This window comes from Branchiostoma lanceolatum, chromosome 1 (genome assembly GCF_035083965.1).
Source record: "Branchiostoma lanceolatum isolate klBraLanc5 chromosome 1, klBraLanc5.hap2, whole genome shotgun sequence".
Lineage (NCBI taxonomy): Eukaryota > Metazoa > Chordata > Leptocardii > Amphioxiformes > Branchiostomatidae > Branchiostoma > Branchiostoma lanceolatum.
Window position 1 is genome coordinate 15,907,897 of NC_089722.1, and position 27,822 is coordinate 15,935,718.

The 27,822-nt window shown below is 42.3% G+C and overlaps 1 protein-coding gene across 3 annotated transcripts in view; it reads left to right on the plus strand.

Moving 5' to 3' along the window:
- Nucleotides 1-5,370: 5,370 nt before the first annotated feature.
- Nucleotides 5,371-27,822, plus strand: part of LOC136437418 (uronyl 2-sulfotransferase-like) — a 48,421-nt gene continuing 25,969 nt past the window's right edge. Inside the window, exons 1-4 of one of the 3 annotated variants that reach the window (XM_066432029.1) lie at nt 5,371-5,689; nt 12,329-12,360; nt 13,599-13,655; nt 16,547-16,711. In XM_066432029.1, the coding sequence (XP_066288126.1) occupies nt 5,518-5,689; nt 12,329-12,360; nt 13,599-13,655; nt 16,547-16,711 (426 nt within the window). In that variant the 5' untranslated portion in view covers nt 5,371-5,517. The remainder of the gene's footprint in view (nt 5,690-12,328; nt 12,361-13,598; nt 13,656-16,546; nt 16,712-27,822) is intronic. The other 2 variants (XM_066432042.1, XM_066432037.1) reach the window with 2 other exon arrangements.

The window sequence follows — 27,822 nt, forward strand, 5'->3', positions numbered from 1 at the left end:
AGGTCGTCTTAGTAGTGATGGTATCTTGGTATAGGGGGGCTTACCGTGGATGCGTTACTTGGGTCTGTATTGGGGAAAATATTTACAGACATCGCTAAAGAAGAATGAATAGATGGATGGATGAACGAATACGGTGTGAAATAAGGGATGCTGAACGACAGTGAACAAATGAATGAATGATCAGCCCTCAAAACTTCAGTATTGGAATTCGAATAACTGAATGGAGTGTGTGTGCCTTCACGGTTCAATCCGATGTGTACAGGAGGACCCGTGTGTGATGTGATGACTCTCGCCCAGCCAAGTGCAATGACCTGAGTCTGTGTTTAGGCCTTCCTTTCGGTGTTACTCAGTATCGGTTTTGTGTCAGGTAAACACAGTTGGCGAGCAGATCTGAACTGGCCTGTCAATCAGTCTCAAGTAAAGTGGAGGGAGTAGGAATGTATAATATACTCAATAAAATTCGCACCTGGTAAGTTTCTCATCGATATCAAAGGTTCGCTGAGTAACTTCCGATAGTCTGAATTAAATTCACAACGACCAACCGAGCGTTTGCCACATAGACATAGTAGTTGTAGATCAAAACCTTAGCACGAGAAATATAAGTAAACCTCACTTATTTCGTGACAAATCAAGTGCTGGCCGCCTACCTACAATGACAATGTACGCTGCTAGACGTTTTTGTGGATTATCCTTGAGTACGATGTCAGCCACGCCTTCCCAAGTTGTGAGGATGGCCAAAGAACAAGTGTCGCACAGTTAGGCAAATTCCGTGCTATTGAGCAGCAATGATGCAAAATTTACCGTTACCTTCACCGCTTCAATTTCGCTATTTCTTGTCGTGATTCTAAATAAAAGGGATATGATTCTAAGCAAGGAGTACGAAATGTGAATGCTTTTAACCTTTTGACCTCTTAGTATACTCTCCAAGCAGAGCTAGGGTTTCGGCTGGTTTTTAACGTGTTTTTGTAGGCGTTTTTGTCATGCCTTCTACTTTGTCATCGTTTTTGTTGTGTCGCAAACCCAAACTTAAAAACTAGCCGAAACCCTAGCTCTGCTTGGAGAGTAATAGACTGTAGCTGTAACACTAAGTTCCCCTTCAATGTGATTTTGAAATATACTTGTTGCTTTGTATTTTCTGCCTACCTTCTTACGCGCTTCATAGATTTTTCAGCTTGGCTTTCTAATTGTTTCTGCCGGTCAAAAATTCTAGACAAAAAAAAAGATGACAAAGTAGAAAGCACGACAATAACGCCTAAAAACACGTCAAAAACCAGCCGAAACCCATGCTCTGCTTGGAGAGTACTCTTAGTAGTCTTGTGAAGCTTGACGAAATCTCTAGTTTTCTCAGCACCACACGTACAATGGACCAGTGGGGGCGCAGCAGTGACGTCACAGCTTCTGCTTGACGGTCACAAGTGGTAACGATGTAACTACAGAGATGATGAGGTCTTATTGTTTCGTTGTTGTGGTCATCACCACGGGGATCGCGTTTGAGTCAATCCGTGTAAAGAATTGATTGTGCAAAACTCCGGATCGCTTCAGAAAATTAGCCGGGCGAAACACGATCAATCCTCGCCTGTCTTTGCCAGTTTGCAACGTTCCAGATAGATGGGTTTCTTTGGCATAAAAGCTTTTGTAGCGCGTTTGACTTGTATTGAAAAGAAAAGCATCGAAGAGGGAAACATACCTTTCCCTGCCTTTTAGTCACAGTCCTGAGATACCTTATTTTAACAACCAACGTGGCGTCATGGAATGGAAAGAAAAATAACTTTGTGTGTGTAGAACATGCGTCTTAATTAAATAGCCTCCTTAACGGACTCTACGAGTCTGGCAACGACGAACCGAATACATTAGAAACCTGGTGAAATTGAAATCAGAAAAAAATTACCAGATTCGCAGGGCCTATATGAAGGAGGCTATGTAGTAAACGCTTTTGAGACGAAGTAGGTTAGCCTCTACCAGAGACTGTTAGAAATTACAGTTTGCGACCTCTAACGTTATATGTCGCAAACTGTAACTTAAGCTTCTTTAGCGGACCAACTCCCCTTGCATGTTATCTGTCTATTTGGCCAATTTCTACTATATCTCCAGCGACCTCTGGTGCTGGTAGATACCAAAGACCAAAACGACAATGCTAGACAGCTTCCTCGACTCAATTCTTACCGGTCCCAGGCAAGATTCCAACCGGTCCGAGGCATGATTCCAACCAGTCCGAGGCATTTCCAACCGGTCCGCGATACATTTCCTTACGTGCTGCGGTAGAATTCCAACCACTCCACGCCCGTGAGAATTTCCTGCCCTACGCGCTGCCCTGCGCTGCGTTCCTCGACAGAATTTCCTGCCCTACGCGCTGCCCTGCGCTGCGTTCCTCGACAGAATTTCCTGCCCTACGCGCCGCCCTGCGCTGCGCTCCTCGACAGAATTTCCTGCCCTACGCGCTGCCCTGCGCTGCGTTCCTCGACAGAATTTCCTGCCCTACGCGCTGCCCTGCGCTGATTTCCTCGACAGAATTTCCTGCCCTACGCGCTGCCCTGCGCTGCGTTCCTCGACAGAATTTCCTTTCGCGCTACGGCAGAATTCTAACCGTACCACGGCACAGCCCCCTGTCCCCCACGCTCATACAGTGGACGATCCCAGATGGGTCAAGGTCACTCGTGTTGAACGTGAACTGCGAAAATATAAACTTTCAAGGATAATGTCCTTCGCTAAAAGTATCGGGGACCTTTTTCATAACGGTAACATTACGATTACGTGTTTCATGGTACTCTACCATGGTGTTGACGGGTCGACGTCGCCGTGTGTCATAGGCATTTGCTGTTGCAACAACCGTGACAGCAATAAAACCGGCTTGGCTCTGTTTAAATTATGATATTAAAGTTCAAGAGACATCAAACCTGACACTGTCAGTGCTGCAGACTATAGTATATAACGTTAACGTTATATCATATGAGTAGGCGGTGTACTTGACGGGATCGGTACGGAGGCATCCTTCTCTTCCTCAGCCAGCTCTCCTTTTATATAACGTTATACTATAGCTTGCATCTTGTTTCTGTGTTATTTCAGATTCTTTACCTGAAATAAACGGACCTGTCTCGCAGGACAATCCTACGGTGGCGAAAGTTCAAGTTGGCCACGTTTTTTTTTTAGTCCTTCCAGCATATCGCATGATCGAGTTATTTGATGAAAGTTCATACATGGACAACACAGACTACTGGTAACAGATTGGTCCTATAATCCCGTTTCGACATGACAGCATTTCCATAACATTCGATTTTATTCATGGCTGGGGCTATAACAGGATTTTCCCGTGAAAAGAATATCTTTTGTATTATCGACCGTATGTTTCTGTCAATGAATTTTATGGCCAATATTTAAATGTGCATATTACACAACATTGTTTTGTGGTGAAAGTGCCTGGGTTGCCAATTTGACCTTATCTCCGTAGCCGACTCCCTTCAAACATTTGACTCTATTTGGCTAATTTCTACTATTTTCCCAGCGACCCGTGGAGACTGGTAGAGTCTAGTTGATATTGACAATCAGGGCTTCCTTTTAGTTTGCACGCACGTGTTTTTAGAGATGGTGATAGTCAGAACGAAGCACTGAAAAAGTTTTCAACATCGACACGACCTAACTGGCTGTTCACATTCACAACACGAGTGACCCTTGACCCATCTGGGATCGTCCACTGTATGAGCGTGGGGGACAGGGGGCTGTGCCGTGGTACGGTTAGAATTCTGCCGTAGCGCGAAAGGAAATTCTGTCGAGGAACGCAGCGCACTGGCGCAGGGCAGCGCGTAGGGCAGGAAATTCTGTCGAGGAGCGCAGCGCAGGGCAGCGCGTAGGGCAGGAAATTCTGTCGAGGAACGCAGCGCAGGGCAGCGCGTAGGGCAGGAAATTCTGTCGAGGAACGCAGCGCAGGGCAGCGCGTAGGGCAGGAAATTCTGTCGAGGAACGCAGCGCAGGGCAGCGTGTAGGGCAGGAAATTTTCACGGGCGTGGAGTGGTTGGAATTCTACCGCAGCACGTAAGGAAATGTATCGCGGACCGGTTGGAAATGCCTCGGACTGATTGGAATCATGCCTCGGACCGGTTGGAATCTTGCCTGGGACCGGTAAGAATTGAGTCGAGGAAGCTGTCTAGCATTGTCGTTTTGGTCTTTGGTAGGTAGAGGCTAAAATTAAGTAGCATTAGGGACCCTGCAAAACTTATTACTTTGCCTTATAAGTTATATCGTTCTTCAAAGAAATAACCACAAGAACCTTTTGTTCCGTTTTCCGTTGTGATTTTGGAACAAAAGATACGGTACCTTTTTAGTATGAACGGGGTCGGTTCTGAATATACAGTTTCCTCGCTTTCAAAGTACTAGAAGTGTTTTTTCCTGCCTTGAAGAAGAAATCGTCACTGACACTGTGTGACAAACGCAGCAATGACATTATTCTTCTTACTCATTTGTTATGACGTTTTCACTTTCCCTGAGTCAGTGTCCGTCTGTGTAAACACGTCTCATCACTGCATGCCCGCTCCCAAAACAAACATCATCCCATCAACTTCATCAGACCTCAGCTCATTTGCGCAGGATTTACTTGCCGAACAAACAACTTGATTTTCACGACTCTAAAATAACAAACACTGAGAAGGTAGTGATAAAAAGTGATTGTCAGTTGCTTTTGTGCTGATTCTTAGATAAACGACTGTTGTTATGGTCTATAGTGTGATCAGATAGTACATATTTTCTTTCTCATTATCTCGAACGATTTCATTAAAAAAATACTCCTTTCACTAATTATTATAGTTAATTTGAATATTGTGAAGATCGAAAATTCGTTGAGCAACGGCGTTAGATTCCTTTTCATTTGTTGAACAATAAAATACTTTATGGCTGAAAAATGAACCCTGTTAAATTAGAAACAGACATTATCAAATGCTGTTCTAGAGACGAACCGACGGAAGATTTTCAAGCAAGAGTGTGTGCGTCTTTGGGATTCCGGAATTCCCAAAACTTCCATATCTAGACCGTCCTGATATGTCTGGAATGATGAGGGGTGTGGTGAGGTTGGGTCGCCACATGGCGAATGAAAATAGTACGTGACGCCTTGAGTCTTCTTGTTGTCAAGAGGACAGTTCATATCTCTAAACTAGAAGATTTTCTTTGTCGTAAACGTCTAGTTACTAGTATTTCCTGTAGATTATTATACGGGGTGGTGGGGGACACGTGTTCAAGTGCACCCATGGCCGGAAATGAGGCTATCCCCCGCCCCACTCTTGCCCAATTAGCGGGCGGGAACGCTGTCACTCCCGCAAGCTGACGACCAATCGGGCTGGCCCGGCCCAGCGCGATAGTTGGCGGTTCCGGTCGAGCTACTCTGGCTGTCATTCTATCCCCATGCGCAAGCACTAGGCACCATACGGACCACGATACTCACGTCCCGCGGTAGAATAGCGGGCATAGCTGAGAGTGGAAACCTCATCGCGTTGTCCAGGATTTCATGGGGGAAGCTGCCTGTTTGGGCCCGCTATGGTCAGCTTCGCGAGGGCCTTCAAAACCTATGGGATTATTACGGGACTTCTGGTTATCCTGAGTGCGAGCTCGCTCTTGGTACACTACCGGGGGCTGGGGTCATCAGCCGGGAGCCGGGCTAGTAGAGTGAACGGGAGAGAGTACGCTGTCGGTGCCCCCGGCGACTCAGGTACGTTTGTGTGTACTCTCACGGTCGCTCCCTCTTGAAACGTTTACAGATCTTGAGTGTATGTGGTGTTCGTTATCTGCGCTTTGGGGGAATTTGGGCACGCCACTGGCGCAGCGGACACACACAGCGGGGATGCCTCTCCGGCTTTGTGTATTGACGCAAACTGTTTTCATTCGAGCGGGCGAGGACTTTGCTCCCGTTTTTTCTTGCTCTATTTTTGCCAAGGAGATCTGCTGAGTCAAAGGTCGCTCCCAATTGGGGGATGCCATTGAGTGATATAGGACCATCATCACACTGGTGTCAAGAAAATAGCGTCGGAATTTGTGTACAATCAAGCTTGTTTTGGGGGAACCGATGACAACTAATTAGTCCCAAAATTAATCCACATGCCAAGCGGTATCGTTTTTCCGTTGCCAGAGAAACTCTGCGGGGAAAGCTGATAAAAGTTGTCGAAATAAATAACAGCCAATTAGGCCACAGCAAGTAAATTTTATGGATGACATCAGCGCGCTCATTAATTTTCGCCTGATTTCGAAAAAAAAAAAAAAAGATTTTTTTTACCTTTCGGCAATGGTCAACATACCGAAAATAGTACAACATGTCGCAAACTACGGTCAGTTCTATCGCAAAAACGTTCTAGATGCCATAAGAAGGCATATGCACATGTAAGAATGGTGAAAACTCCATACAAATGTGTTATACAATTATTGCGTATGCAAGCTGTAACAAGATTGCTCGTCGTCACCAACTTACAGGAAGACACTGTGCAGCCCTCATGCCAAACTTGTAATATGGTGTGTACTTTTTGTGCCATTATTATCAACAACGTGTAATCCAATGTGCTGTTCTTGAATGAAGTAAGCTACTAACAAAATCAAAATTTCATTGCCCTCCGATGATATGTCCGACAAAGGCTCTGTGTTGTGCAATTGTTATATATGGTCCAGCATACATTTGATGGCATGTGTTGACAGGGTGTTCCATATGAATACCCAGTTGAATATAGTTGCTGCCCAGGTATTCCAGAATGCCCATGATGGTATGACATGTTTACTGTTGAATCAAGGAGGTCTTATATTATATATGAAATCTCATTGGTTGAATACAGGACCTGTTGGTCGTGATATCATATTGTGTTGCCTCAAGTCTTGTTTAACAAGATTCATGATCTCAAAATTTGAAAATATAGGAATCTTGTTTTTTTTGCCCGTCTTGTTTTTTTTTCGCCCTATCTCATTAATTTTGGAGTATGCGGAGGATGTCATCCATAAAATTTACTTGCTGTGGCCTTAGTAAGCTTACCGTCGCTCAACAAGTAGATTAGAAGTAAGGACGTATATATGACTATGACGTCTCAGTTGCGGTGCGATGCGTTTCTTTCACTGAGCTGAGTTATTTTCAAAAGTAGGCCAGAGGGAGATTTCAAATGATTTGTGTGCTTCGGCCTCAGTCCATAAAAGAGTAAACGAACCACGAACATTCCCACCCATCATCCAAGATGACGTCTTCACCAAACAGGGCCTATCTCTAGAACACAAGAGGCCTTTGAGACGATGAAGTGTTACGTTGTTGTCACCCCTTTTTGAACGAAGCCCTTGTCGACACCAAATCAAAACCAGCAGGCGCGCGGGGTCGCCTCACCAAGCGACTCAGATAAACAAGGTCACCAGAAAATTATGTGCATTTCTTCACCCCTCCTTTTATTTTTAAAATAACAAGACGGGCTCTTTGCAAAACCTTGGGAGCAGACGAGATAAACTTCTGTGCTCTTGTTTAATTCTGTAAAAGTTTTTCGCGTTTCACGAAAGTGCCCTAACGTCAGTTGTATACAATACAGAGTACTTCTATTTGCACCGACGTGTGAAAAGTCAAACAACGTGCTTGGCCCTCAATGCATTACCAAAGGAACGTGCACGTACATAAGGGTTAAAGGGGGGCTAAGGCGATTAGCTATGTAATTGATAACGCAGCGTTCGAAATACCCGTCTGCAATCTGCAAAATGCATAAAGATTTTCAAGATTGCAGAAGAAAAATTAAACAATCTGCAATTTTGCAGAAGAAAAAAAACAGACTCGGGATTAAATGGCTCTCAATTCAGGAGATTATAATTCATATAGACTTGCTAGTAAGCAAACTAGCGGCGCTGTAGATATAAACTGAAACCCACACCGCCGCGCAAGATGGCGGCGTTTCGGTGCGTTCCGACTGCCTGGTTAGCACCAGTTTTTTCGGCCCTTTCCGTGATAACTTCGGAGACGAATCATGTGAGAAAATGTCAAATTCGTGCATTTCCGTCAACCCTCGCTAATCTCCGCGGTCACGATCTCGAGGTCGGCAAAAGTCGGGAAAACAATTCCCGGATGTTTCTAGTATGTCGCAAGCATGCGATTTCTTCGGGGCCTGAACTCGGGACATGGGCGCGATGACAGAAGGAACGAAACGGTGGCTGCTACATTAGTCCATGGTCCTTCAAGCCCAGATGGCAGCGATGAAGTTGAGAACTACTCAGATAGATCTAGAGCACCGCCTTGCGTGGAGAAGGCGGGACATTTCCTCCTGTGCCGAGACAGTGGGGAGGGGGGCGCCCACGTGAAAAACAATAACATCCCCGGGCCGTCTTGAGGGCCGATTTTTCGAACTCGGAGTCCGATGTTTAAAACCGATAGCAATTTTTCAAATTTATAAAAAATAGAATTACGCAGAGGGCAAGGTTTGCGTGAAGTTTCTTTATTTTGAATTTTTCATTATTTTAATATTGAATAGATACGCTTTTGCTGTTGCAATTTTCGCTATTCATTTGAATATTTTTCACGCACATGTATGTTATTCCTGTTTCAAATTTTGCTAGTAAAAATTAAAGATAGAGTGAGAGTAAAGAATAACAGCAATGTTGCAAAGCTAGATATGATGTAAATATAAGTATATATAGGCATTATCAAGTTGAGAAGGTGTCTTGTGTATTTGCAGAAAATATTTTCAAATTGCAGAAAAATTTTTTGACATTCTGCAATATTGCAGAACACTGAAAAAAAGTATTTCTACCACTGATAACGGTATCTCGATAGTTAACATGAAGGCAAACATTAAGTGCGCCGGCTTTCGTTCCAGAAATATTTACTCAAGCAGTTTACATATCACCGCATTTCTACATGATTTACTATCACCAGACAGAGGGACCACTGTACAGTACTGTTAGAAGAAAGTGACGCGTTCACATTTTTTTAGACCTCCTCCCCAAATTCAACTGTTTCTCATGTCTAACTATGTAAGGAAATGGAGTTAACGCAGCTTGTTGGTCTCATAGAAATTGACGTAGTTTCTGTTATAAAATAGAGCGTATCTCGGTAAGTCATGTATGCTTAGTATAATATTACAGTACAACTTTTGAATTGTTTGTCTTTCGACTTTGTGGCCATTTGCAATCGTAGGGCTCGGCCAAAGCTGAGAAGGGACACCAGCAACATCAAAAGTGGAGAGTGCATAAATATAATCTCAAAATTATGTCAATGTTTTCGGGTCCACGATTTTTTTTTTCAAATTTAAAAACCCAGCAACCTCTTTTCCTCAGTCCAAGAGCAACTCGCCTTCATTTCTTTCTAGTCTAACCACGAAACTAACAATGCACGAATAATCGCCCGTTTGCATTCGAGATAGTATATTAAAGTAGTCGAGTCTAAATAAACAAATACGCCCGAAATATCTACCCTATGTAACAATGGTATAGCCCAATTTCGTCTTGTCAAGGTCATTTGTTACGCAGTTAGGAATGGTGGACTGATAGGGTTAAGGTCAATTCCTTCCCCTGGGAATAGAGGTACTTGGAAAGATCGTAACACTTGCCCTCTACAAACTTCAGATCGCTTTCAAAACTTCCTTGTGGGAATTCTAGGTAATTACAACTTGTTTAGAAGATCACGTCTTGTCTGACTCTTGTTAGAAGTCTTGAAACTGTCGTCGGTTCAGCTTTCGGGAAGGGGGAGGGGGGTTGAGAAAACTGCAACGGAAGCTACTAAAACAACAAGAATGTAAGAAAAACAATGAATCAGTGTCAAAGAGAGGTCTCCTAGAGTTGGTAGCGGAAATTTATGTTTGACTATTTGGATTTGTGAGTGGGTTACCAAAGGAGGAAATGTGTTAGACATTTAAATATGTATACACTAAAAGTTGATTAATTTCTTACGCTACGTTTCTTTAGCCAGATGCAGTATAACGATTATATACTCGTACATGTACCACTGTTTGGGTCTGCACTTTGGTCTTTTCCAGTTCCAGACTAACTACGCTGGCTACAGGAAGAATATTTCCCAGGACTAGAGTTTGGCCACCAAAACCGTTTCATTTGCTAGCGCTGTTATTAATTGATGGTGGCAATATTCTCCTTTTTTCCTTAATTCATCCCCATGTATAATATAGGAAGGCCTGGTAGAACTTAAAAGCTAGGTCTACACCGAAAGTTTTCAATCTATCTACATTTCTGTCGCACCATGTCTCCGACTTGACTACTTTTATTAGCTAGACCAAATCACGGACATCCATGGCTAGACGCCCCGAATTTTCCCGATGTTAGTCTAGACTTTTGAATGTATCTTTTGGGGACGGCGGAAAGGTTATGCAGAGGAACTGCTCCTGGGTCCGTAGGGGTCAAATGCGTCATCTCCTGTCTTGTTAGTGTCTGAGAATCCGACGTGTGAGTCACGCTATCCTTCTGTCTGCCTCTGAACTTGAACTCGGGTGAGCGTTTTCACGCAGGTCTGTCTGTGCCGCGACAAAATCAGTTCAAGATGGCCAGTAATCCGAACACACGATTCATCTGACCCTAAGGGATTTATTTAGAAAGTTGGATCAAATGAAAGTGGAAATGAACCAACTCAGAAAAACCCAGGATGTCTAGCTGCGTTTTCAGCGAAATCAATTTCGTCACACATGTACGGAAGAAGTTCATTGAAGCATGACATTTTCTCCTATAAACTTGATAAGTTATGATATTCAGTTGTTTATACCACGCCTCATAAAGTTTCATATAGCTTTGAGTCAAACTTGATACCAGGCTACCGATCTCTGAGGAGCGTTTAAAGTTAAGTGTGGGGGACCCGAAATGCCACAATGTCATTATCAAAGATACCCAGACGTGCTTCAAGTACGGACCGTGAACTACACGAGGGAAGACAGCAGAATATCGTGTCATTGAAGGGAACTGATAGAAGGAAGCAGCTGGCACCAAGCCCGTATGTGTGGGTGCCAACCTTTCCAAATGCCAATCCGTGGAATGGAAAACAGGAAGGATCGAGTTAGCTGGAGAAAATGTCACTTTGCGTGGTTAGTGTGTCACAGTCGAGTCATCTGATTGCAGAACGATTATACAGACCAAGGAGGATTGAACCTCCTTGAACAGACCGACCTTTGTGGAGCATAAAAAACAAAAGAAAACAAACACGTGGAAAAGAAAACTAACACAGTGCTAAGGATACCATAAACAATTTCCGGAACAGCAACGGAATTTGGAGGCTATGGTCTCGATTTCAAGTTATTTCTTAACAATGTGATCAAAACTCCATTTTCCAAAATAAAGAAAGATTGAAGAAAAGCGAGAGCAATGTAGACGCAAACGCAATGCTCACGACAGTATTTTGAACGACTTTGATGGTGTTCAACTTCAATTTCAAACCTAGACGAAAGGCGAAACAAGTACTAGTATCCCAAGGAAGTGGACAAGCCGTCTGGGAACGGCAACCCTGAATGTTTTATCCACGCCCTAATCGAGAAGCTGTTTTGAGGGTCTGTCCGTCACAAGTATAAACCGCCGCCGAGTCGTTCTGCAAAGTGTTGTTGACCCGGTCGTTGACCCGTGACTATGAAAGTGATGAGGACTGGGTCGAAATGGACAACGATTAGATTGCACGAAAAATGAAAACAAATGTTACATTGGAGGTCACCAAGGATAGACACTATTTATTATCATGACCGAAGATGTTTTCGTGCCGTGTGTTTTATCCTTTTATGTTTGACCTAGCAAACAGACAAGAAAAAAATGCCCCCCTCCCCTCCCAATCGTTAGGAAATTCCAGTAGGATTCGGCAGGGGCCAAAAGGTGTAAGGTGATGACCTTCGCGCGGGAATATTTTAGTTGACTCAAGCGGTGTTTTTGGAATGGATTCCGATACTCTTAAATAATTCATTTGAAACAAAAAATCTGGTGCGTGACACTCCCATGATGCAACGGGGGAACAATTGTGTTGATGTTGTGGAAATGTAAACATGCACACGTGGCATAAGCGACAGGTACTTACGCGTGTCCCTGCGTGCTTGTCTTTGTAATCACCCCTGGTTTCATGTGCTAAGGAGGTCAAAATCACTTTCCCAAACGTGTTCATACTGCGTGTATGTTGATGTGAGGGAGGGGGGCGTGGGTGTAAGCAATTTGCTGTGTGGGACGATGAAAGAAGTTGGGGATGTTCTTTAGATTTTCTCCTTTCTCTAAAGACCCTTTAGAGTGGTTAAAAGATATGTGACATTCAAATACAGTGTTTTGCATTAGCTGTGACCACACACAAGTTGGTGGCAATGTTAAAAGTCTGCTTTTGTCCACCTCTGCGGTCAGTGGCTGTTTTGTAAACTTGGACATTTGTTTCTGTTCACAGGACTGGCACCCACCAGGACTACTAAAGCCAAGGTAAGTAATACAAACAAGGAGTCACAACTAAGAAGTAATGATCTGTAGAACAGAGGAGAGACCCATATAGAAGGTTACATAGGTGTTTTTATAGACTCTGAAATGTAAAGTTTGTAGTGTTACATGGACCATGGACTGGACTTTCTGTAAAACTTTGCTTGAGTGACACTTTTTCCATATCTCTTTGAGTGGATGGCTTGCACTGTTCTTATATTGCTTGTACTGAATTAAAAAAATAGACAGATGTAAACGTACACTGTAGACTTGCTGTCTTTTCTGTTCTTGCACGCAACTTTTATGATATATAACTAAGCAGTCATCTCTGAATATGAAACATTTATGATATATCTATGAATACATGTATGTCATGTTTTAGAGAGTTGATCCACTGACTCTGAGAGTTGTTTTTCTCCTGCTAAAATTCTTGAAAATTTTTGTAAAATATTTGACATGTTCAGAGATGACTCAGAATGCACCTATCAACATAGGTTGTGAAGAGAAGAATACAAATTATGCTTTTGCATTACTAGAACAATATTATATTGATGAATACTGCCACATAGTATCTAATACATATGGAAAGAAATTGTGCTTTTCGATATGTAATGTACTTGTGTTGCTAGGTGCATTTTGTGACCGTTGGTCATTGTTTAGACATGCCATAGTAGTACTGAGGCAATGATGTTGGTGACAACACAGGTAAATCAGCCAAATGTGTTGGGAGGTGCTGTTTTATTTTGGTTGGAACTTCAAAAATACATTTCTATCAAGTAGACTGATACAACATCGAAATATAGGAAAAATATTTCTTTTTTAACTGAAAGTAATTTGTGATTGATCACGACTGATTGTGATGTGACAAGGGCATGAAAAGGAACAGAAACAAATTATGGTATATTTGGAGTTTCTTTTATCACAACCAGGAATCTCACCTGCTGACGTTTTGGTGTCTGTCAGACACCTTCTTCAGAGCTTCTGACTGGAGTACTGCTACTTATACTTATAGCGGTGAGGAGCAGTAATCCAGTCAGAAGCTCTGAAGAAGGTGTCTGAAAGACACCGAAACGTCAGCAGGTGAGATTACCTGGTTGTGATAAAAGAAACTCCAAATATCCTATGTTCTACCAACCTGATGAAATTATTTTCGGAAGAACCAAATTATGTTCTTCACAACCAGTTTGGGACAGCACTTCAAGTAGAGGGTGGGCACAAGGTAAAATGCATACATTGTTTTGCAGAGAGTATCTAGTAGGGGTGCAAAGGTAAAAGCAAAACCGCTGGTGACAGATACCCAGGTAAGGTGGTACCAGCACTCATACTGGCATGGGCTTCATCTTGGATGGTAACAATACTGTCATGTTTAAAATGTAACACCTCTGTTATTACCTTTGTGCAAATTGTTTACTTGGACTGTAACTGCTGTGCAGCGCAAAATAATGATAGCTTTTTTAAAACATACTTGTGAGAGTTGAGAATGAATCTATTACACATTTGCTAACAAAGGCATTAAAAAGGTTTCAAAGGTATGAAAATACCCTGTTAGTCTTTAATGATGATTGACAGGTGAATCATTACTGTCATCTACTGAAATCTACTGTCAATCTGCTGGGTCACACGACCTGGAAGAAGAGGATCCTGGGATCCCACCACCTTCTTTGGCCATTGAATTTGAAAACGACAAAAAATTAGCTTCTTTTCCAATTGAACCATTTGAATTTCAATTGCAGTTTGGATATCCATGAACAAACAGTCTGTAATGTTACTAGTACATGATTTGAAGTTTTTTTTTTGCAATATGTGCTGCACAGTAGAAGTGGACCATTGTCCTGCTTCTGTTTGATTTTTTTTGACATTGACGCAATTGTAGCTCTTTAGAGAGAAGTTTCTTAGTTTATTTAGATGTGTGAAAGTTTGTCATATTTACTACAACTTTTTTTAGAATTTTTACCAATGTGTCTGATAGATGTTCTGCAACTGTGAATAATTGCAATGTATGGGAACATGATTTACATGTCTTAAACCATTTCTAATCCTTCGGAAATTCAAAATCTAAAACAGTTGGGTTACTAAGAGCATATTTTAGATGTTAAAAATCCCTTTTCCCCTCAGAGAAAACTGGAACAGCCAGAGGAAGCATTAATTTTTAGCCTCTACTGAAATGTGATATGTCTCGCTAACGACTTTAACCTTGCATCACAGGCAGGCTAAACCTAAGCCCGATATCCCAAATCCTCCTGAAAAATGTTGAGACTTTGGGCTCCTTTTAGAAAAGCCATTTATTAAATGTTCCTCTTTAAAGTGCTAGGAAAATGAAATTTCCTCAGTCTATCATTCACATAAACATATGGTACAATGTATTTTCTGAAAAAGTCTAGATCTATGAAATCTCTAAATCAATTGTCTACCCTGCGCTCCTTGGTGGGACAAATTAGCATCTGGTGGTCACAGAAAGGACTCCATACTACCTAATGGGGGAGTTCTTTCTGTGACCTCATCATGATCCATTGCTAATTTGCCCTAGTAGCCCTACCAACGTCAACGAACACACTGTAGACACAAAGATGACAGAGATGTTTTAGAAAATACCAAATTCCTATGTGAATGATAGAGAAAATTTTACCTCATTGGCACTTAAATAACTGACACCACCTTAGTGCTTGGTCACCTCCATTCCAGTGTCATCACCTATAGTGTTTGCTTCCCTTGACTGCAAAATGAATTCCCTTGTTTGGATTCCATAGACTTGAACCTGACCCGAGTCCCCTTGAAGTTGTGAAGTGCTCTGCTCTCTGTGGGCCTGCAACTGAGTATGTTTGAGGTGTAAGGTTCTCCCAGGGTGTGAGAGGGCACCATGTGGCAGCCAGGTTTGTTTGGGTTGCTGGTGCACCGCTGTCTGGGAGGCAGAGAGAGATGGATAACTGAAAGGTTGTTGAGGGCCCTCCCCTGGAAGGCAGGGACTACTGTAAATGCAGAAATCTTCACAGCGGTTTTATGTTTGGGGTTTTCGCTGTAAGCTCTTCGTCGCAAACTTTTTTGCCGGTGTTTCTGTAAGCACTACTATTGTTTCAAATGCAGACTTAAAACCACCGCGAACACTCCATTTTCTCCCTACGCGAAATTAAAACCACGCGAACTTAAATGCATTTACAGTATATATCCTCCGAGCAGAGGTTGATGGAAGAGATGGTTAGTTTTCTGTCAGCTGAAGGGATTGCCTGTTGGAAAACTAATCAAAAGAAGGTAGAAATCTCTCACTTCAGCTTCAGATTGGAGAATAGATACAGCAATCTGAAAAGAATTGCTTAAAGTTTGCTGCGAAGAATTAGATATTCTTGGAGGAACTCAACTTTGAACTTGCATTCAAGTTTACACCAATTAAGGTCATGAAACTCACAAGAAGGTGATGAAATTTTTGAAACCATTTATAGAGAAACATGACGAAATTTTCTGTCTACAACATTGGAGAAAGCATTGCAAGGTTTTCTCTCCAGATTGTATTTTTTCCTACTCTTGTCCAGTTTGTCGCAAATTCAGGGTGTCAGCTAAATTTTATGCAAACCTTTCTAAGAGGTGATGAGGTCTTGCCCTGCCTGCAAACATTCCTATACCCGACCTGTCTAGACTAATAAAGATCAAGATGTTTTTCTACTGCTAAACACAAATTATATCCAGACCCTTGGTCTATGAGTAAACTCTTGGACAGAGCCAAGATTCTTTCATAAGGACAGTTGTCCTTTTCTTGGAGTTGAAGTTCAAGGGCAACAATTTCAGTTTACTCAAGGATTCAAATATTTCAATCTGTTATGAAGTAAAATTACAATGTTGTTCATGGCAGGGAAAAGTTGATAGAGATCTTACAAGTCTTTTAAAGTAAAGCTACTGTATTTGAGATTCAAACACAAAACCTTAACAGTCTGACAGTCACAACATCCTCTGTCTGTTCCATTTTTCTGACTATGGCATATGTTTGCTGATATTTCAGGTGAAAAAAATGGGCTTAATCTAAGAAAGTTAGATGTAAATCAAATTCAAAGCCTTGCAAACTAGCCCTGTCCGCTTCATGTATTGGGAAGATAACTGGAAAGATATTTCACCAGAAATGTCAGTATTTGTAGGAGGACTCCTTCAAGTCAAAATTTTTCGTGATGCTGTAGTCTATAGCACCTTTTTCTCTCTCTTCTTCCAGGCCAATTCCAATGGTTTTGACCGTCTGGTGTACAACCGTGTGGGCAAGTGTGGCAGTCGTAGTCTCATCACCATCCTCAGTGTCCTGAGCAAAAAAAATGGCTTCAACTATGCCAAGGATCCGAAGATCAAGCACTGGCAGACCAGGTTCCCCCTTCGTGAACAGGTGAGTCTTAGGATCTTCCTTTCTCCCTTCTTATCTGTGTTAGCCTCTACCAGGCAAAGAACCCAACACACTTAACGAGAAGAGTAGAGGTGACCCGATGTGCTTGGCCAAAAACGCCAGCCGTGGCACTACCACTAGCTACTTGAAAAAGCATTATGCTTCACCTCAACTGAGGATGACTGCTTTACTTTACATGCTAGGCCTCGCAGATGGCTGGGAAAGTAGTAGAAGTTAGCCAAATAGACTAAATAGTATGCTAAAGAAGTTGGCTACGGAGAGAGGGTCCAAAATGCGAATGAAACCCTCCGATGGCCAGACTCCCCTGGCAAATATTCTCCCTATAGCCAGCGTAGTTTAATAGTCTAGTAGAGACTAGATCTGTGTGGTCAGCCAAACAATTTCAGCACAAAAATGCCACCCTCAGATGAGAGAACTGGGATGTTCAGGTTTGCTCTGGTCAAAGGTGCTTTGTATAAGATTTAGTCTCTTTGAATGTTCATTGTTACACTTTGATAAGATATTGAATTATCACAATACAGTCACTTCGATTACAATCACTGTACAAGTGTAGCAGATTCATTGACAGATCGATGTTGGTTACCTAATACTGAAGAAGATTATTCCCAATTTTTCATCAGTTTCACTTGACATGTGCTGTCCTAGTTATAGAACTGACAGTAAGATTGAAAGAACATGACCCTTTGTGGTGTCATAAAAGTTTCATATACAGCACGATAAGCTTGAATGCCGTTAATCTGTGCATTCTGTGCTTGCATACCATGCATGTCCAACAAAAGGGTCAGAATACAATGTTTGGACACTGACTACGCTCTGCTAATCTACTGTTGTGGTTGTACACCACCTATCCTACCATAGACCTCAAACCATGTGGAAAATCTGCTTTGATCCATGAGTATTTAGGTCACCAGCTTGCTTCAGTTGAAATACTGGTGCATCTCAGTGTCATAATTGGCCTGTGGTGGGACTGTAAGCATCCAGCACATAATTTTACATGTAGGTCAAACCATCCCCTCTAGGTAATAGTCACGCAGGTATTCTCTATACAATGTATGTATTGAATAGCTGCATAACTGTACACAAAGCATATAAGTTCTAGAGGGGTGTGTTTGTGTCCTGGCATACAGCGCTTAAAGATTCTGGAGACCCCATTGTAAAGTCACAGCCATTATCTCCTGCCTAAATGAAAGAAAAAAGAAGACAAAAATATGATAGCAACTCTAGGAAGGCTGAAGAAGAAGGCTGTACACATCGTACTTGCATGAAATAGTAAACATTTAAGTACAGTACTGATAAACGCGAGCTGTGGCGAAGCCGCATTGCACTACGACTAGCTACTTGAAAAAGCATCATGCTTCACCTCAATTGAGGATGACTGCTTTACCTTTACTGAAAAATCGAGTTGAAAACTCCCATGGATTTTAGCATTACATATGCCACTGTAAGCAGTGCTGTCTACAGGACCCGTCCCTCCGTCCCATGACGGAAATTTGCTTGCTGGGACGGAAAAAAATGTCATCCTGTCCATCCCAAAAATGGGAACTTCATGACATGAAATTGATGAAAATGCTGTATTGTAGGCTTAAAATAACAGATTTAAGAACGAAAATCAAAACATTGGATCTCAAAGAATTAGTGGGACGGAAAAAAAATTATAGCTGGAGACAGCCCTGCCCAAGAGTGGCTGGTGTCTTGTATCTAGGGGCAGGCCACCATCAAACCAAAAACAGCATTCTCCAAAGGTTACATAAACCCAAGTGTCACATACCTTATGGCACTGTCACACTATGTATGGACTTCCTCTAACTAAAAATGGAAGGCCTGTATGACTCGTTAATAATTCATATCAACAAACTTCTTTTGATCAGCTGTCATGGATACTCCTTTGTTGATTAAAATTTTCCAGATATGAAGATGGTTTACATCAATTCCAAGGAATGGAGATCGGATTTCTACGGAAACCCTTCTGTCATTTTGATTGGCAGATACTGATAGGGCAGTGGGAGCTAAAAGGGGTTACCCCCCACCCCATTCAAAAGTTGCCAAAACAGTGATCTAATTGGGAGGGCCAATACTCTGAAAACAAACTTTGAAACCAGATAGGGTACCAATGGCAGACAGAGCAGAGCTAATTGCTTGCATTGTTGAAACAAGAGTATGGTACTGATGAACTACCATCAAGAATTACAAGGACTAACTACAGGTGTTTAGCTTTAGGTGTCAGACAACCTTCCAAGGAAACAATGACTTGTGTGTTGCAATTAGAGCCGTTGAAAGCAGCAAATTTAATGAAGATTTTCTTTCTAACCAAGTTTCTTCGGAAATAATGAGTTCAATCATGACTTTTCCTGTAGCACTTAAAAATATTGAAAGGAGAAAAATTGAATTCTTCTTAAACTACATACCTTTCTAAGGAAATAGTGAGCTTCATCATGACTTGGGGTCTCACACGCCAGTTAGGCCATCCCAAAGGAAATACCGTTAAAACACGAACCTTTCATGGCCGTAATTCCAATAAAAACACAGGGTTTCCGGAGATGTTTTACTTTCTATTGCAAGCACACATGATCTTTAGACAATGAAAAAATTGTCACCAAAATATAACCTAGGGAGCGATCTGTAATGGCATTTAAAACTGCCGTTATCTGACAGCCGCAAGAGGCTTTCTGGTGCCGACAGAGCCCGACCGCAGTACTCAGGTCAAAATAGTGTGTACGTCCGATAATCGCTTGGATGACGAAACTTTCCTGCCTTATCCTGTCAGAGATGAACAAGCTTTAATCTCAAATGCTTATTATATCAGGTGGGATCGATCAAAGGCAAATTATCATCGACTTAAACACCTGACTTTGGGGCCCAATTATTTTTTTAGCCCGCACTCTTTTGGCATCTACACGCGGCGTAATTCAGGCATGAGACCTTAATGTCACTTAGCAATGCATTGTGTTGAAAAGAGAATTTAGATTCTCTCTAACCTAGTTATCTATTGTACCATTAGGACAAAGATTGAGACAGTGTAGTTTTCACCCTGGATGATTGGCAACTATTTGGTTCCCGCTGTCTCAAAGATTAACTTAGTTTGCAGGAGGTTGTGACAGAAATTGCAGGGTATTTTCTATCATGCAGGTTCCCACAGAAATTACACAGTCAGCTTCTTCTTGATGAGAACTTCATGGATCTAACCCTACAGTTGTGTAGAGTATGGAAGATATATCTACCAAATAGTGTGGCGAATAATAAGTAGGTTCAAGTTTGCAAATAGGTTTCAGTATTCATATGCTATCAAGATGCACATCTTGGATAACAATTTTAGCCAAATCTTCAGCATCTAAGGCTACACCAAGTTAATTTTATGGATGACGTCCTCTGCAGACCCCAAAACTAATGGGCGCAGGCGAAAAAAAGAAAAATCCAGCAAAAAACAAATGCTGCTTAATCACAGAACTGCAATTCACAAAGATGGTATTGCGATTTGAACCACAGAACACAGTGTATCAAACAAACAACATAAGTCTTTATTTGTAGGAACTACATGTAGGTTGACTTGTCTGTTCATCATAGCAGACTCAGCTGATTAGTGATTGGTGTTCAACATAGACAAGAACGACCCAAGTTTTCTTGTGAAATTTGATGCTGATGTATTTTGTGGTAGTACACAACAACATTTAGGACAAGCAAGGAGGTTAACCTCCTTGGGACAAGCCAGCACGATGATGGCCTTTTGTGGCAATCTAAGTTCCGTGGAGTCTCGGGGGAGGTGATTTTCTTTTTCGAGAACAGGCGAAAATCAATGCGCGTGGACGTCATCCATAAAATTGAGATGGTGTGGCCTAAAGGATCCTTTCCTAAAAAGATTGCAAACTGCACAACCTCACCAAATTGACAGGCTCTAACCTATGTCACAAAGGAGTACCATGATTTATACTAGGCAACTGTTTCTTGCTGAAATTTGTCAACATTTGGTGTCAAGTTTGGCTCCGTATCTGGAGAGGTTTGGGAGAGAGGTCACAGAGCAAGGTCACTCCGCAGCCTTGGAGTGCCTGAGGGGGTCTAAGAGCACGGTGGGCTGCAAAGGTGTCGAAGTTGAGAACTTCCAGAGAAAGTTGTTTCTTTGAATGAAATCTATACTCTAGCAGCTGTACTTACCGTAATTGTCTTAGGCCCCTTTCAAGATTGAAAAAGTAAAGCGGTTCAAACTGTTTCAGCAAAGTAAACCGTTTTACTTGTGAACATGAACGCTCCATAACGGTTTGTTCCGTTTTACTCTGAACCTCCTCACGAGGTAGTCTATGACGGTTCAGAATAAAACGGTTTTGCGGAATTGTCATGAACGCAAAAGCCTCACGGAACCGGTTCACATTGATGTTTATGACGTTGTACATCCAGGTATGCGGGAAAGAGTGAAAGTTTTTAGCTGTCGATCGGATTTTCGGCTGCGTTTTTGAATCGTAACATCTTGCTATGGCCCCCAAGTCGAGTTCTAACAAATATCTATTTGGGGGGATCAAGTTAAGGCCATCTTTTCTGGATCATACAAGTTTCTCCCATTTAACGTCTTGTAGATATTTGCAACCATAGTGTAATGAACTGTTACTCCATCTGCAAATTTCTGCAATAATTTCAAAAAGTGAAGGATGGAGAAATTTACAACCTAAACTTTAAAGGTCTTGCTTTTGGCAAGTTTTCATATGCTGCAAACTCTCAGGTTTCAATTAGTGAAAATGGTAGTAAGATATCTTGCAGGGCGACCAATTTAAACTTCAACTAGATAATGAATTTAGGGACCACCCAACGACAACTACTTTCTTTTGGCTTACTTTCCTTCTTCTTATCAAGTATTTCTGTTGTGTCTGTTAGCCCATGTCTCTGCTGCTAGTCTGGTACATTGGCATTTATATAAAGGTTAGAATATAACAGTTCTGTCAGAGCGAGTACTGCGAAAGTAGATGTAAAGACTTCTTATTTGCACCTAATTGGTATCTTAGGCACAGAGATACAAGAATTTGAAGAAAAATAGAAAGACGAATATGTACATGTATGGCTGTTGTATTTTTTGCATGTCAGTAGATGGCAGTCAAAAACTTTTGTCTCCCACTTTTATATTTGACTCAGGGCTCTGTGTGAGGAGCTTTGGGCTGCTCAAGTGGAGTTTTCCTTCTAGAAAACGCTACTTGAGTAGCGTAGGGTTCTCCTTGCACAGTCCTGAGTCAGCCCCAAAACTTGTGTGTAAACCCAGCCTTTTATTCTACCATTCCAAGTAACGTTATAACAAATCCATCCAACCTTCCCCTTAATTTTGTATTTTTAAATCATCAACGTTATTTTACATGCTACTGGAAGATAAACACTTCAGTTACCCTTTCATTTTTATCATAAAGAAATCTTGACCACAGATGTACATAGAATGTCATTCAGTGATCACATCTACACGTACTGGATGGATGTGTACACTAATGAGTTGGAATGGGCTAGCGACAAAAAAAACGGCATATGATAAAACGGTGACGATCTGCCCATTCAACCTCTGCTTGGAGAGTACACTAATGATATGATGACAGACTATGATGTCTAGATTGCAGAATGATTGGTTTTTCCATATCTTTTAAGGGGATGAGCCAAGGCTAGATGGTGATATCCAACTTACTTAAAGGTTATTGATAAGTGATTATCTATCTTTGGGAAGAAGATAGCAAGAAGGGTGGCATGCATATGGTATTCAGTATCTCATCCCTGTTTATCATATCTCTTGGTTATCATCTGTCTATAGGCTATAAATCATCAATGCATACATAAATACCAGGCTGAAGCAAAGCTGTCTCCAGGGCCCATACCTCCATCCCAGGATGGAAATTTGCTTGTTGGGACGGACAAAAAATGTCACCCGTCCGTCCAACAAATGTGAACCTCATGACTTGAAATTTACGAAAAACTATGTTTGTAAGTTTGAAATGACCCATTTTATGTCAAGGGTATTGTGCTTGGATGAAATGATGTAGTGTCTGTTCCACAAATGACCATTAGATGTCCCTGTTTCCAACTCTGTGTCCTTGACGATGGGTTCCTATTACAGCACTGCTAAAGGCAGACATACCATCCCTTCCTATCACATCTAGCCTAGTACCCAGTCTATGGTGGATTGGATGGTCTCTCTTCTGAGATACATGTACTGTAAATGCAGAAATGTTCACGTTGGTTTCATGTTGGCGGTTTTCACGGTAAGCTCTTCGCTGCGAACTTAAAACCACCGCAAATTTTTTTGGCTTCCTACCCTCTTGTCTACTTTTGTCTCAAGCGTGAACTTAAAACCACCGCGAACATATGCAAACTTAATGTATTTACAGTATAGGAGCCTGGGTCAACTATAGCACTTAGACTCATGTGGTTGGAGTTTATTAGCCCTCATATCATCAATTAACTTGCAACTGCGTAAAATGACTACCAAGTGCCACAGTTGACCAGAGCGGTGGAGAGTTCCTACAGCCCTGAAGAGAGTCTGCCCAGTCCACGATAGACCACCCTCCTCAGCAGGCCCAACTGGGTCGGTACGTTACCTCTCGCATTGGTCCTGCTATTCCGAGCCAGCATTCTGGCTTCTGGCGACGGTACTGACAGTTGCTCATAAATAATTAATGAGCTAGCCTTATTTGGCACAAACAGCCGTTATTTTGTTCTGAACCCAAAGTAGCGATGTAAGATGTAACCTGATTGGCTGATAGCTTCCCGGCGACCTTTATGGTTTTGCACAAGATGAGCTTGTGGAAAGCCTCTAATTAGCTGAAAGCTGTGGTGGTGACGCCGCCAGAAGCCAGAATGCCGGGTTGGAATAGCAGGGCCGATGTGGGAGGTTATGTACTGAGCGAGTTGGGCCTGCTGAGGGGAGGGTGTGATAGACTGGATACCAGGCAGTATCACCCCAGGTCCACTTGAGATGAGATGGTCAGTGTTTACTATTCTGGCCAAATTTGCCACCACTCAGTGTGCAGTGTTGATGGAACAACAGTGGAGGAACTGTCTGGTATTTTGTACTTCTTGTTGTGGCAAGTCTGTCTTTTTTCAGCTGCTGCATATGCGTAAGGCTAGATTTGGGAGGTGGTGTCATTGGGATTGGTTTTGGCGAAGTATTTGTTTGTTGATATAGAAAAGATATCTAGAAGATATGTTGATGTCATATCCAAAGTGTCACCTGTATACTCTAATAGATGAGTCAAGCTTCTGATTACACTTGGTACAGAGTTCTGCAGCAGGATTTTAACTGTAACTCCCAACACAACAAAAAGTTGGACTTAAAAAGATTTTTTTTACTATACCACTCAACCGCACCTGTCAATCTCTCAGGGGCTACCACATAATCATTTCAAACTTCCGCAGTGCTGTTTCTTTAGGCAGATATTAGGATTCCAAAAAGTGGAAATCAAGTTTGTATTGTATTCATTTCTCAATGTGGGTAGGTCTGAATTAGAGTGTCATCCTGGTTCAGTTCCAGGCTCTGTCTTGTGAAGGCATAGCCTGGATGCCAGACCCCCAATCTCTGATATATCTATCGTTGGCCCCAAACGATAGATAAGTTAGAGATTGGGGGTCTGGCATCTAGGCTAGTGAAGGCAGAGCCTGGAACTGAAACAGGATGACACTCAGGCTAGGTCTGGATGGAGAAAGGCTAATTCCTCTAGAGCTCGAAAAGGGATTTTCATTTATCCTTTGGGACCAAGTCCCATACAACAGTGCACAGTCATGATTTGAATAGGTTTTTGCCATTCCAAAGAAAGTATGGGATATACCGCTCCTAGATCTATGCTTATTATTATTATATTTACTGACATACGTAACCATCATCTTTGCTCATATATTGTGGCCTGGGGGTTTGTCCAACTGGTCTATAGCAAAGTTATCCCATTAAAAGTCATTGAGGTCTTCCATCTCACATTCCTCACTGTACCAACATTTGCTTCTAATTTCTACCAGGAATGGAGACACATAAACATGTGTGATGGCCAGCAGAGACCTGACCTGGTCCTATCAACTTTATGTCAGGGTTTATTTTTGATGCCTGCGATGCCCCTCCCCGTTTATGGGAAGTTCCAGCAAAACAAGACCACAGCACATGTCTAGGACCAAAGATTCAAAAAAGGAAGTTCTGATGCAGTACCAAGGTCAGCCACCAGCAGACCCAAAATTGACCTTGACGGTCAAGTTCATAACACCTACCCACTTACCAAATATCATCACAATCCATCCAGAGGTTCTTATGATATTGCACCGGACACACGCGCACACAGACAAACAGACTAAAAACTATGCCTCTACTTTTCATGGACTCCGAGGTAAATAAGTGGATTTGAAGGGGGCTTTGATGATGCTCAAATCATACTGCTACTTTGTTAGTTAAAGTACTAAAACCACTTTATTTTCTTTTACTTGAATGTTGGAATTAGATCCTCAGACACTGGTGTATGGTCAGTTGTGCAGCTACCAGTGCTAAACTGAGTGCAATGAAGAAGAAGTAGAAAATTTATGTGCCTTCCAGATCAGTTTTTAGGCCCGGGGTCAGAAACTGTTATGAGATCATTTCATAAATGTAGCGAAGAATAGTAATAGATCTATACCAAAAAGGTATCATTTTTCCCTACAGCATGTGATGGTCAGTTTATGTTGGTGTGACATTTGGCAGGAACTGTTATTGATGAGTTTTTTTAACTTGACTGGCACCGAGGGTACCGTGAAATAATTCACACACACACATGAATGTCTCGCTGTGGTGCATGCATCATAGTTATGGTATGGTACTGTGTCGTCGGTGTAACGTTTAATGTGTTCTGGAGTGCAAATACCTATCATATTGCCTGTGATGTATTACTTAACGGGGGGTGCCCAACCATCGGACGTTTTTTTTACGCGCTGGAACTCACGGCGCTCCATTGCTGGTTGCCAGAGAGTGGTCAGGTTTTAATGAATGAATTTTGAACACATTCATCTAAAGACCATACTTGGACAAGAAATGTATTCATACTGTTCATGGGCCCTTCATGCTCCGCGTTACATGCGGAAGACGCTGTGAGACATTTTCACGAATGTACCTTCTGATTTAGTGCTACGCCAGATAGTGTGCCTAACTTAGTACGCTTTGGTGATTTTGCTCTCTTCGGAAGTTGGTGATGAAGTTAGGGAAATGTAAATAAGGCTTGAAGTCTGCTATATTCTAGCTTTCTTTTGACCGGAAAATTTTGACTGTGTGCACTTCTAACGTCATGTGAGAAGGGCTATATCTAGCGCATCCCAGCTCATGTTCCCACGGGAAATAGGCTACTACGCGGCCCGACGTACGTATTGAATGCGGCCCGACTTACGAAATCATTACGAAAAAACGACACCGCTTACATCAACAATACTCCGTCTACTTATTGGGAAACATCTTCGCCATCTCTGTATTCAGTTTCCTTTTCATAGACGGTACCAATCACATGTTAGAGCGTAACAAAGCTGTGCGTTGAATCGTCCCTCCACCATCGCGGTCCAAAAAAATGGCGGGAAAACAACGTCGTCAGACGACAGCAATATTTACGTTGTTTTTCTTTGGTTGGTTTTCTTCTCAACAAACACTTAAAGACCCACATTTTTAGTGTTTTATGAAATTATTTTTCTTATGTGTATGATAGCTGTGTGACTTATGTATCTGCTTGGCACAGGTCGTATATTTAGGTGCCGGGCCGTCCAGCTACGCAGTGACCCTCTACTCAGCGTTGCCATCATTATTGTCAAAATACTACTTTTCTACAAAACAAGAAATGAATATGTACACATATGTTTTGAATGTAAATGACAATTATGTGCATAAACTTGGGTTATTTACCTTCCTTATCAGCATAGTCATTGGACACAAACACGGCGTACTTATGCAAAATAAGATCAGTAAAAAGTCCGTGCGATGTTCGGGCGCGTGCGAGGTTCGGGCGGCCCCCGTTACATGTCTACAAGTACAGAATAGATACATTAGATGCTCGAAGAGTTGCAAGGAGTCCAAGGACTTTTATTTTGTTTGTCGAAATTTAGGGATTATTCCACGGGCCCCACTTGCTTAGTAACCAACCCATACCCCCTGTCATGTTTGTTTACTTGTAGTCCTTGTGTCAAAAGTCACACTTGGGTCAGAAGGCTCTGTGGAAGATCGGTTTTGTTGACTGAGCTATTAGAAGTCCTTTTATGCCAGTGGATTAAACCATTAAATCTGTTGACCATCTGTTACCGCTGAAAAATAACAGGCAGGTCTTTGATCTGGCTCACAGGGATTTTGCACCACTGTTATATTAGGGCCAATTTACACACAGCTTGTCTAGATATCTGGACTGCAGATATCTGCCAGGCGACAGCTTTTTTCTGTGTCTAAACAGGAATTTTATGGTCTTAATGAGGGTTTTTTTAGATGTCGGGAAAATTTCAGCCGACCACTCTGAAGCATTCGCCCGACAACTCAGCGGGAGTCCCCGGCCGCTCCAGCCGGACGTCTTAACAGAATGTGTCGCGTAGTAGACATCTGGAGGTCGGGGTTCACGCTAGTTTGCATATTTGGCGGGCGATAAAGCGGGAAAACTTCTTAGCATCAAGGACCATTTGTTCCCAAACGGACGACGGACTTCTTTCGTGATGCCAGATCGTTCGGTGGATCGGCCCTCCCCCCTCCGCCGCGACAAGGGCAGCGAGTAGGAACGCAGCGTTGATTCTGACCGGTCGCTGTCGTCTTCCTCGGTACCTCAAACGCCTCTTACGCTCAACCCTTGCTTGCTGCCTCATGTTTAGCCACACGCGAGTCAGATAAAGAAAGAATACCATATTCATCATGACGAAAAACACAGGCGGTTCTCCCGCCATTTTGAAACGCACGCAAAAGGTTAAATAGGGTCACGAGTGCAATCAGCGCGCTGCGTGAGTCCTGCGGTACTTCCTGTCGGTGTGTATAAATGCGTCCAGATATCTAAGGCTCAGATGTCGGCGGATTTTTAGATATCTGAAAAAACTCTGTATAAATTAGGCCTTAGCTTCTGTAGACAGATATATGTTTGTTTGTTAGCAAACTTTGTGGGGATGGCCACAGGGAGTCA